Source organism: Gymnogyps californianus, chromosome 2 (assembly GCF_018139145.2).
Source record: "Gymnogyps californianus isolate 813 chromosome 2, ASM1813914v2, whole genome shotgun sequence".
Taxonomy (NCBI): Eukaryota; Metazoa; Chordata; class Aves; order Accipitriformes; family Cathartidae; genus Gymnogyps; species Gymnogyps californianus.
In genome coordinates this window covers 150,265,375-150,277,803 of record NC_059472.1, presented here as the reverse complement: position 1 = coordinate 150,277,803, position 12,429 = coordinate 150,265,375, and the positions used below count along the sequence as shown (strand labels likewise).

General features: G+C 39.3%; 1 protein-coding gene across 1 annotated transcript in view; it reads left to right on the top strand.

The window, feature by feature from the left end:
• MPP7 (MAGUK p55 scaffold protein 7) overlaps positions 1-4,512 on the top strand; it is a 119,118-nt gene extending 114,606 nt beyond the window's left edge. The window contains exons 16-17 of the mRNA XM_050892318.1: positions 57-200; positions 1,590-4,512. Coding sequence (XP_050748275.1) covers positions 57-200; positions 1,590-1,769 — 324 coding nt within the window. The 3' untranslated portion in view covers positions 1,770-4,512. The remainder of the gene's footprint in view (positions 1-56; positions 201-1,589) is intronic.
• The last annotated feature ends 7,917 nt before the right edge of the window (positions 4,513-12,429 follow it).

Below are 12,429 nucleotides of genomic sequence, written 5' to 3'. Positions count from 1 at the left end.
CAGTAAATTCCATTGTGCGAAATAAACTAATTAATTAAAATCTTTCCTCTTCACAGACAGTGAAACACTTACGGACATATGAATTTAAGCCATTTGTTATATTTATAAAGCCTCCATCACTTGACCGTTTGAGAGAGACCAGAAAAAATGCCAAGATTATTTCAAGTAAAGATGATAAGGGAACTGCAAAACCCTTTACAGTAAGTATATTTAGACATGGTAAAACATGAGAACTTCCTAAGAGTTTTGTTGTAGTGGTTCACCTTGAAAATAAAGGTGATCATTGGCTCTCATTGACAGTACGTGTCAGGGCTTACACATAGTATCTTGTTGTTTCCCAGCCTCTCTCACATCACAGATTTACTGTGGTGTTTTCATTGTTTGATATCCTCATGCGTATTTACATTTCCATGGTCCTCTGATTTTATGTCATTGAAGAACCTCCACAATGCAAGTATATTTTTATGAGAAATAATGCTGTGGATTTCCTTTAAAAAAATTGCTTCTGGGCTTAAATGTTTCTATTCAAGTATAAGAATTTCCTTGTTTTATCAAGTGTACTATTGGGTCTAAATTTAGGCAAAAGCTCAAATATAAAGCATCGATTAAATGCTGCTTTAAAAAGCCCGTATTTGTGGATAAGAGAAACATTTTTTTAAATGTTAAGGAAATGAACACTGTAAGAAAGAAAGAGAAAGATCTAAGCAAGTAACAAATGCTGCTTTTTTTCAATAATCAGAAAATATTAGTTATGTTACCCAACAGTAACTTATTTACTTCCTTGAAATATAATAAAATCATATTTTAATTGAAGCTAAAGCAAAGCTGATCATGGTTAGACTTTTTTATCTGCATTTACAGTGTGCACCATTTTCCCTCCTTCAGATGTTATTTAGGATTTTTCAGATTTTGTTTCAAACTGAATCACGGATATAGTCACAAACCCTATCTGTGTAGAATATGCATTTGAAATAGTTTGGAAATAAGGCACTATAAGAATACTTTCTATGGTATATAAAATATAAGAGGAGTTCATTCTTAAGAGCAATCTTCAGGACATTGCTTAGTTAGGATGGGTTTAATCTCTCAGAGTTATGTAATCAATTAAATTCCTAAGATTTGTTCCCTCCCCAAACGTGAAGAGAAAGCCACTGAGCTAGGTCGAACCACGCATTGGAAGACAGCTCCTACCAAGCTCTTAAAAGAATAAAGGCTGCACTGTAATATATCGCATGCTAGTAGCAAGCTGAGACTTAAGTAATGAAACTTTAAATGTATCATCAAAGTAAACAGCAAGAAACATTTTCTACTGGTACTGCTAACAGAAAATGTCTCTGTAATTACCATGCAGTGACTAATTGTGTCACTGCAAGGGGAGAGATGAAAGAATTGCCTGTTGAGCAAAGTCTACTCATGAGAATATTCTCTGAGATCATTTGAAATGGTAATTTCTATAATTTTTTTAAATAAAAAGTACAGTTTCCATCTCCTGATGAGATGAGAAATAAGCAAGTAGCTTTGCATTTACCTCAGAATGAGTTTATGTGATGTTTCTATGGACTGACTAGGCCTTGCACTGATCTTACTAGGAAGAAGATTTTCAAGAAATGATTAAATCTGCCCACGTGATGGAGAGCCAGTACGGGCACCTTTTCGATAAGGTGATAGTCAACGATGACCTCGCTACAGCTTACAGTGAGCTTAAAACAACTTTTGACAGGTTGGAGACGGAGACCTTCTGGGTTCCCGTCAGCTGGCTACATTCATAGTAATGTTTTAAATAGACGAAACATCTGCTGTTGTCTCAGCATCTAAATATGGGGCATGGTTAGGCATTACTCGATGGCCGTTTTCTTGGTAGGAGGGCTTTCTAATTCTACCTGAGCAGCAGGTACACTCTTCATGCACTTGGAACTGGTCTGGTTTTCCTGTGTCTTCAATGCTGCTGCCCACCATTTTGGGGCAGAACAGTCAGATTAAACTGAAGTCTTACTGTGCTCCATAAAGTGAGCTAATACTAGTGTAACAAAACTGCCAAACACCTCTTTATCATCATCTGTGTATTTCCAAGGTAAGCCGTTTTAACGGAGAGTTTGCAGAAGATACTAATTAATACTGGAGATCAGCACTTTGATGGTTTAAGCATAACTGCTCCCATAAAGAGCACATCAGCACTTGGAAGTTATTACCCCTTAAGTGCTTGAGAGAACTGAAACAGGCAAAAGTGACCAACATTTTTATGAGGAAGACATCGTAGTTTCAATTACATATCAAGATAAGTGTTTTTACTTTTCTAGATGTGAACCTTGTCTTATATGTACAGAGTGATTTTAGTATTCCTTTGCACTTACATAGTCATGGAAAGAAAGATGTATTCAGTGGCTTAATTGTGAAATACTCTGCTGTAAGCATGCACGGATTGAAAATATTTTCACACATGCTTTATGACACCACAAAGAACACTCACAGGAATATTTATTTAAATAGGGAAAAATGTGAGTTACTATGTATATAATTTCAAAATCTTTGGGATTAATCTTCTGTAAAATCAGTGGCAAAGTGATATGAATAGCAACAAAGTAGAGTGTAACTTTTTTTTTTCCTTTAAATTGATGTCAAACATTTTTGGCATCCTTTAGAACAATTTTCCCATCAGAAATTTTCAAACAGTTAGTGAGGAAACCTTGGAGATCTGGGAAGCAGTTGCAAGAGATTAATTATTTTTATTGTTTAGTATGTAGTGATACTTTTTAGTAGTGTAACATATTTTGTCTCCACTCAAAAATAAATTAATGCTGTAGACTTCACTGTAAAAAATATCCTTGTCACTGGTCAGACACAGTTGGAAACCTCATTTTAAAATTTGATGTGGCAGTATAAGCAAATGTATATTAGATGATGTATTTTTAATATAGATAATTTAGTATTTTTCTTTATTTACTACTGATATGCAGGAAATGAATACAGCTGTAGAGACCAAGTAACACCTGTGTGTTGTGTTATGAATATGTCTTGTAAGAACAAAATGTGTATAGGAACTTGCTGACTTCAGATCATCCCATCTGTGGAATTCAAACAGGAAACCGTTATTTCATGTTAATCTGTAAAGAGAATATAGCTGTCTTGTTTAAAGAAAAAAGAATTTAGTGAAACTTTATATATTTATGAAGGGGTTGAAAAGGGATGTTAAGTTTTTAAATTTCTTGTCAATGTGGTCATTTACTAAAGAGATTACTAAGTCTGTAATTTGAAACACTCTCTCTGTAAATGGAGCTCAACATTCCATGTAAATATTTTATTTCAGTTCATACGCTGATAAAGCCATCAGATTTTGCAGTTTTATTCTAAATGCGTATTTAATGTGTGGGTCATTGCATTTGGCTTAGAGTCGTATAAAACAAATGAAATGCAAGCAACAACAGCAAAATCCCTAGGAGTCTGGAAACGTTTATGCAAGAGTTACAGATGTACTGAATCCCAGTACGGATACACGCTCTGCTTGAACAGCTATAATGTACCTTTTGTCAAATTTCACTGTTTTTCTGGGGGACTTAAACTTTTTTGTAGCATAAACAGAAATTTGTTGATTAAATTAATGGCATGGAGATTATGTGAGTTGAGAAAACGTTTTCTATTTTTCTTTAATTACTGAAAATCAAACTGTTTTTCAGGGAATCTGGAATTCAGCAGGTCTGTTTGCCTTTGCAAAACTCGGCAAGACGCCGAGCGCCCTCGCCATCTCTTGCAAACAACCCAAACTGAGAGGGCACTCGGCGCCTCTCAGGATCTGGCCGTTTCCAACAAGAGGGGCTTTAGTCCTTACTGAAACACTCTAAACACTGCTTCTAACCTGGGCTGTCTCAGAACATTAGCGTACAATAACGGTCACGTAAGGGACCTGCTTTTCTCTTTAAGAAATAGATGCTAGAATGATCTGCAAACTCCCTGGTAGAAACAGTTCTGGCTGTCCTGCAGGCTGTTTTTCTTGTCCTTTTGAAATTAATTTAATTCCCATTCCTGGGTCGGTGTGGTCTACGAGGACCTTCTACGCAGGTTTGCTGTGCTGGGCAGCAATAAGCAGCGCGCTGCTTTGCTGTGTTTACAGAGACACTGACCCGCTGATCCTCGGCACTGTCCTGGCAGCAGTTTCCTAGACGGATGGCTGCCTGCCCCGTCTCCAAGCCAGGAGCTAATTCCTGAATCGTAACACCTGCAAAAGAAAGGGAATCACAAAAACATAAATCCAGCCAACAGAGTAAAATGTGCACAGAGTCTTTCAGGACTGAGAAATATTTTTAATTAAATTACTGGATTGCTCTTGAAAATCAACATTATGGCAGTGTTAGCTTCAAAAAGAAAGAAAAAAATCGAAGCCACTGGCCTCCGTGAGGCAGGCAGAGATGATAGTAGGTCAAGGCAGAAAAAAATGTCTTAGCCCAACAGTTTCAACAGGACAGGAGCCTGCTTATTGTGATGGACACTGCGCCCATGTGCTGAATTGTTCTGGGATACCAAGGCGGGGGCGGGGGGGGGGGGAGTTCCTTTGACTCCTAAGAATTTGGGAACGAAGATGACTAAACATGTTTCCAATATTCCACATATTCAAGCTGTGCTGTGTGGGTTTTTAGAAAACTGTACGTTTTGACAGTCAAGTCCAGATGTTTTTATTGTGTTTAGCTGTTTGCCATTGTCAAATAAATGGTAGTATTTTTAATATTGTACCAAGCTCCATACTTGAATTTGCCATCAGGTCCTTGGTTGATGTCTTACCTGAAATCTGATCTTACCTTCTTATGCAAAACAATAAATTATTGATATATCACTGAAGGTGGTTTTTCCTTTATTGTAAATTGCACCATAACATATAGGCTTAATGACCTTAAAAGGTAAAATGCCCAAGTAGTAAGTTATTTCATCAGTCTCTCTATTAACTGTAATGCCCCAATTATCTTTAAATGGAAAAATAAAGCAACCTAGAACAAGGACTAAAATTCTTAATTTTTCATTTTTGTTGCCGAATTCTGCTTCAGAATAGATGTTTACCCTTTCCTGCAGTCCACCGCAAAATAAACCATTTTCTTTCTGAGAGGAAAAGCTTAAGTTAGTGGGTCAAACTGACACATCAGCTCGCCTGGGCTTGCACAGTGCTTGGAGTGGTATCTGAGTTACCGACTCGGAGTGTTTCGTCGGGCACGTATGCTTCTAGGCCACTCACAAGTCCCATGGGACATTGTGTTCGTTTGTAGGACTCAAAGAAAGTAATGCTTAAACTAAGTTACTTTTTGCATTGTGTTATGTCTTTTCCAGAAAAAAAGCCTAACGCGTACTAGGATTAGAGAGAAGACTTTTAAGCCCCTTCTGTTTTGTTTCAGTGCAGTATTCTGCATTTCCCACATGTACTTAGGTTCAGGTTTCTACTGTGCGTGGAGAATTTTTTCCTCGGTAAAGCTCGTATTTAGTTTTTGTGAGATTGTTTCAAAGGATGAATAGTTTCTTCAGAGATTTACAGTTAAAGTTATAATCTGAGTCTGGTTTTGCTACTGCAGTATCTACAGTAATTTCCCCACAGGATTAAGAGTTTTCTGTGTATCAATGCTTAAAATCAGCTGTACTTGCAATTTGCCCAAGATCCTTTTACTTTCAAAGTCATTAAGTATTTATCATGTATTACCATGATTAATGTATGATACCAAGCATTCAACAGAAAAATGTCTGAACGCAAAATTAAAGGAACACAGTGTGGGTGTATTTGTTGTTTAAGAATTCTGGTGCTAGATAATGGTTAAAGGTTTCAGCAGAAACATACACAAAAACATTTGGAAACAGTTAAAGTCTGGTCTTAAATTTTGTCTTATGTTAAATGACAGTACAAATGAGAGAATTTGGAGTTCTAGACAGCTGGAGACTTTTTCCCTCTTGGTATCTGTGTCTGAAATACAAGTTGGATATTTGGAAGACTGTATGGAATGATTTTACATCTCTATAATAATACTATGGTATTTTGTGTAGCTGACATCCAGCATTTTAATGAAGAGGGTATATCCTTGTGATTATTGAGACTTTGTTTTGCTTCTATTTTAGTTGTACACATATGTCTGTTTAAACAAATTTTTAAAGACATGTTGGCACAAAGCTGCCAGCTACACATTTCAATATATGAATGGAGAAAAATATCTTCAGGATTTCCAGAAGGGCTCAAATGGCACAAACAGTATTTGAAAACTTCTTGATAAGAAATAAATAGAGAAAATTAGGTCACAGTTTCTTTTGTAATTAGGTCCATTTCTTTTCAGTAGTTGTATTACAGTCACGACTTGAATATGCTAAAAAAACAGAAGGCATGCTATAATTTTCCTCAAGTGAAATGTAGATTTGTGGTTTAACAAAGATGTTACAAGCTTTCTATAGGACTATACACAGGCTCATGGAAACTTAGTTTTAAGGGATTCAGTACATGTTTTAAAGGCAGAGGGTCTGTGGGTATGGCAGAGAGGGACTGAGAATGTTACAAATGTGAGTACTACCCTGGAAATGCATCTTTGTTTTTGTAAGTCTCTGAACAAGGAGGTTAGCAAGTTGGCTGCGAATGTTCTGTGGTTTCTGTTCCCTTCTTGGTAAATATAAATAAGTGCCAGTAAATCTTTATTGGTAAGCAAAGCCAAAATTGTTGGAATTATGGAGAGCTGAAATGTAGTGCCCAGAAGGAGCACGCCGGATCCTGGCGATGCTGGCAAAGCTATTGCTTTACTTTCTTCTGATTTTGTTAATTTTTACAGCAAGAGTAGAGAGATCGCAGCTTTAACACAAACTTACCAAACCGGGTTTAATCATTGGCAATTTCATTCTTCTTTTCCTTTTGGCCCGTGTACAGCTTTAGTTTAGTAATCTCAGTCATACAAGGAGGGGGAAAGGGATAATTGACTCATCTCGAAAAACAGCGAGACACCAAAAATCTGACACAAAGACATCTTTTACTTCCCTCTCAATGGACGCTAGAGGCGGTGTGTTTCTGAAACAAGGGGTGAAGAGCTAGTGTTTGATCCAGATGGAGAAGCACACGAACAGTGTTTTGTCCCATGAAAACAGAATAGATCTGAGAGGTCCCTGTGGCCTGTTTGATACATGAGAGCAGCGTGTGGTAAAAAAGGCCAGGAGCAATTTTAATTTTTATGCAGCCAGTGTTGGCTTTCAGGGCTTCTTGTTTAAGAAAATGGCAACTGGGGGCAGTTCTGCTTGTTTTCTGTGTGACCTCTGGATATTTCATGGTGTGTCCCCTCCCTTTCCTAGATTTGCATTACTGGCTTATTTTTAAGAAATGATGGTTCCCTGAAATTGGTCTAGGCTTCAAGTGGTGGGAGCAGTCATGTTTCATGATCAAGGCGCACATTTATGATGGGGCAGTTGCACAGACGGAAGCATGGGTTGAGATCACTCCACAGTGCACGTAGGCCCTCTCATTCTGAGAGCTTTGCATACCACGTATGGGTTATGCTTCCCCATTAAACCTACTTTAATGGAGCTTCTGGAGCCCTGCTCCCAAATACAGACTGGCCTGTGTTAGGCACCATATGAACACGGAACAAAGATGTAGTCCCGGGTTCAAAGAAGCTCACTAAAAAAGTCAGAGAGATGGCAGAGCAGTGCAGCCCAGGAAGAAGGTGCAAAGAGATCCAGTGAGCGCAACTCTTCTTACCAGCTGGCACCGGAGGCTGTGCTGGCATAATGGGGCAGTCACGTCTGGGATTCAGCATCTCACGGGGGATCCGGTGGTTTAGGGGGCTTCCTGGCAGGGCTTTAGCCCGTGCTGGGTAGTGCCTGGGCACAGCTGAGGGGTAGCAAAAGGTTGGTCCTAGCAGCCGTGAGGCCAGCTTGACTGCAGGAGGGAATTTAGCTGTGTATAGATGAGCTGTGCTCTGCCTCTCTGCTTCAGAGCCAGAACAACAGGTCTTGGCCCATTTTACTGACTGGTGCAGATGGAGGCAGTATGTTCGAAGTCCCATTTGCAGTCCTGGCTACTATTGATCGTAAGGCACAAAAGGAGTCTTTTTGTTTGGTTGGTTTTGTTGTTGTTGTTGAAAACTGGCCTGAAAGTTTTGTTATTATTGGTGCTATCTGGATAGTATGAAAGAGCAGCCTTAGTTATTGGCCCTGCTGGGGTATTATTCCAGATGTTTTTCTTTACACAGCTGTTAAGCAGGAAGTAGAACCAAAACCAAAGATTGATTTGAACCATTGTTTTGTCAAAAACCAGAACTGAACCTGAATTCTTGTCTCTTTGGACTTCATTGAATTCAGATCATCATTGGCCACAGCTGGCTCCAACCCCAGCTCAAACCAAACTGAACAAAGCACAGACTCTGACCACGCTTTTGAATAGGTGAGACTTTGAAGGCCAAGAGTCTGCATCTTGTAATGAGCGCAGCTGATGTTACCTTCAGGCCAACCTTTATTTTATTGTGCATGTGTGCATATGTATATATGTTTATGTATTTATCAAGTGCTGTAGTGTATACCAATGTATTTTAATGAAAAAAGCAGGCTTACAAAAACAGTTTATTGCTTAATTGGAAGATTAGTGACAGAGTAAAGAAAGAAGTCTACTGATATAATACCAAAGTTTTAGCAAATGGATGCATAGTTTTACTCACGCAGGACTCTTACACACCTCAGGAAGCTTAGAATTTTACATTTCAAATATACTGTTTTGCCCCTATTTTGTGAAAGTCAGAAGAGCTTGATTGAATGCAGACTACAAACTTGTTCACTACAAACCTAGTTAAACATGAAATCTTGCTGGGATTAGCTTAATTGTTCCCTAAATGAAAAGGCTGCTTTGTACATAGACTGTAATTTTATGCTTGCCAGATAAAGAAATGTGAACCTGTCAGGAGACACAGGAATTTGTCTGTGCAGGAGTATCACTGGGCCAACTGTCTTGCCTTTTATGTGATACTGTGGTGTAAAACACCACTCCACTGGTTTCGTTTTACAGAAAACAGTCTCTGTGGTGGTATCCTGTGGGAACTGAAGTATCAAGTTCTATTTTCCCTTCAAAAGTCCAACTACACATGTACCCTGCTTCTGAAACTGCGCTCTCCATGACTGTCAGCCAGCCGCATGGGCTGGGGGGATGCTGGGGCATGGCAGGGGAGCTACAGGGAAGCTGTTCCAAGCAAAGCAGGAGGTGCCACTCTTTGCCATGGCAGAGACTGCCATAGGTAACACCACAGTGTTTGAAATGAGAGATGCTATTTGTGGTAAGATTATACAGTAACTTAGTAAAAGAGGAAAATACTTTATTATTCCATTTTTAATCTTCAGAACTTTGTGACACTTCTGATTATCAGACACTATTACTCTGACTGCAAACTCTTCTATTTTTCTTTTGGCTTTCCCACTGCCTGCTTGAAAGCAAGAGTTGCTGTACTTAAAGCCTTTATTCTTTACATAAATGTAACCCTAAAAGATGTGGAGTTCGTATCTTCCAAAGCTACCAGACCAAGCAAATAAAAAATTTCTGCAACTGTTCTCAAGTGACTTATTCTGTTTAATCTTGTTTCCTTTCTTCCTAACCAGTCTTCTCAAAAAGCCTCTCCATGTCAGAGGCCAATAGTTTAACAAGGGCAACATGGAGCAGAAAGGAGAGGCTGGCCGGGAACCACTGGAAGGGAGAAGCTGGGGCACTGCCAGGCTCTGAGCCACTGGGAAGTCTGCAAGCCTGGCGCAAAAGTGAGCAACCTATGGGTGAAAACAGCATGGGAAGACGATTTACACAGCAAGGTGTCATTTACTCCCTCTTAACTACAAGAAGGAGCAGTCTCCACCCCTGTGCCCTTCGCTTACAAGCATTTAGCAGGGAGCAGTTAAGTTACCCTCTGTGCCAGGGAAAGCACTCCCAATGTGCAGTTCTTAACTCCATCGTGGCAGACTCTGCACATGGTTTCCCTTCACAGTGTCACGGTCTGAACGTAGCTCTCGACTTTGTGGTCTCCACAAGTCGTCTTCTGAAAAGTGATATTAAAACCTGCCTACTCTTAGAGTCTGTTCAGGTCCAACAAGTCCTGAGACATGCGTAGTTGAAGTGTCTGTGTATCACAAGGTGGGTGCGTTCTTAATCCTGAGCCTCCTTCACGTTCACCTACTTTGTACCAGAGGGATGGTGGTGGCTGGTATTAAGTCTGCTACCCTGGCAAAATATGATGCATTTATAGACTGGGTGTTTGTTATTGTCCTTGCGACCGCATTTAAGTACCTCCAGTGAGACACTCGCACTCAGATTTTCTGCAGGAACTCCTGGGTCGCTCCCAGCTACAGTAACTTGTCTGTCACAAAATCTAAGTGGAAAACACAACAGGCCAGATTCTCTCTAACTCTGAGAGAGCATTGCAGGGAGGCAGTGCTACTACTCTGCTCCCTGCACAGCTCTGCTTATAGCAGTGGTTACTTGGCTTGGGCTCACTAGCGTCATGTAAAATCCTTATGGATCCTCATGGTTTCAGTGTTCAGGATTGATGATTCTTCCTTCTCTTTTAGCATCTCGTGAATAACTTCAAATTTTTTCATGCTAATGCAACTCCCTCTCTTCCTGGTAAATTGCCTCATTTTGTGCTATTGGAAAGTGCTTAGTCTGGATTGCTTTACTATTAGTACCTAAAGGCGGCTGCTGCTTTCTGTATTACGTATATGGGACAAGTATGAAATATCAGCAGATAGCTGACACCACTTCAACCCCTAAATGAGTGATGGTAGGAACTCTTCCTATAGCTAGCCTCAAATGACTTTCATCTGTACCACTGAAAAACACGGGCTTGTTCATGCAGTTAAACAGTGTGGCACAGATGAGATGGTAGTGGATAAAAATGCGGTGCTAGTGAAGTTAGTAGAAAAGTTTCATTTTTATTTTAACAATATCAGAGTCTTACCTCTTGTCCTTCTTGCCTGGGAAATTAGGAATGCCTGTGCTCTGAAGACCTTGTAATCTAATGCCAGGTCTTGCTGACTTTTACTGTCGAGCTTTAGTGCCTCGTTTCATGTGTGGTCCCTTTGACTTCAATAACACTCCTCACAATGGGGTTGGCAGCTCTCACCCTGGAACCAAGTCGATGACTTCTCTGAGCTCAGGGTCTGGCTTTGAGATAAGATGCAATCAGCAAAGATGATAAATATTTCGGTGAGTAACTAAACATGTAAGAGCTGTCTGGTTATTATCTTTGGATTCATATCTGAGATTAGTATCTGGGAGTGAATTTCAATGCAAATGCATCTGAGTCCTGTCAAGCACATGATAGTAAATATGTGTTGCTGATAAATCTATTGACTCTTTGTCTAAATTATTTAATGCATATTGTAGGATTGTGGCAGACTGGCATGCCCTTTGCTGCTTAGCTGTTCATCCAGGGTTTCATTTCTTTTACACCTATAATGTGTTCCCGATAAATCTTCTCACACGCTTTTAAGTAATTTCCCAAGTGCTCTCAAAATGGAGGCAGCAATTCATCTCTCTCACTTCAGGCAATTACTACTGAAATCTCTAAACCAGTGTTTCAGAATAATTAACCTTAATTAACCTTAAGCCTTAAAAGATTTTCTAGTGTTGATCAGCACACCTGTAAGCTGCCTGTCATACATGTGTAAACTCGGAGCTGTCAAGCAGTTAGTAAACCCATATAAAGCGAGCTCTGTCTGCTTTACTGATTCCGGCTCAAGCAAAGGCACAGCACTATATATTTCAACTTGTAAACTGCGTATCTTGTTTTTTCGTTATTATACTTCTGTGTAATACTTTCCAAACTCTATTTTATTGTATTCCACAGTTAAAAAGCCACCTGGATATTCCTTTTCTATTCTTTTTTTTTAAACTATCTCTAAGCCTTTTTGCATGTTTTTGTAATGTGTAAGACAGACTCAGACAACAGAGGTTTCAGAAGACTTGTGCAGCTGGTAGCTTTTTGAAGACTTCATTTCACAATTCTGTTGGAATAAATGTGGGTACTAACGAGAACAATGAGTAAAATGTCAGTTGTACTAAATATAAGTGATCTGTTTTACAAAAATATTAACACTTTTGTCAGTTCAATTACACCTGTGCATCATTCTACTAGAGCAGAGTAAAAAAAGAGAGTCTAACAGATGTAAGTACGCAAATGGGGTGAACCAAGGAAATATAATAAATCCTTTAAACTAGAACGTTTTGTGAATGTTTTAAAGGCTAGCAGATGAGAGTATGTCCAGGTGTTCTTTGAACCCTGCGAGGTGATTAAAGTGAACAGTAAAAAGCTGAAGTGACAGCACCGAAATACATGAAGATACATGCCTGTGATTGGGATTTACACAAAAGGAACAGCTAGTTCATGGGAATGGCGAGACTGCCAAGCATGGGAAATAGGGGAGATGAATATTTACAACTTTCTCCAAGTGGGAAAACTGGTT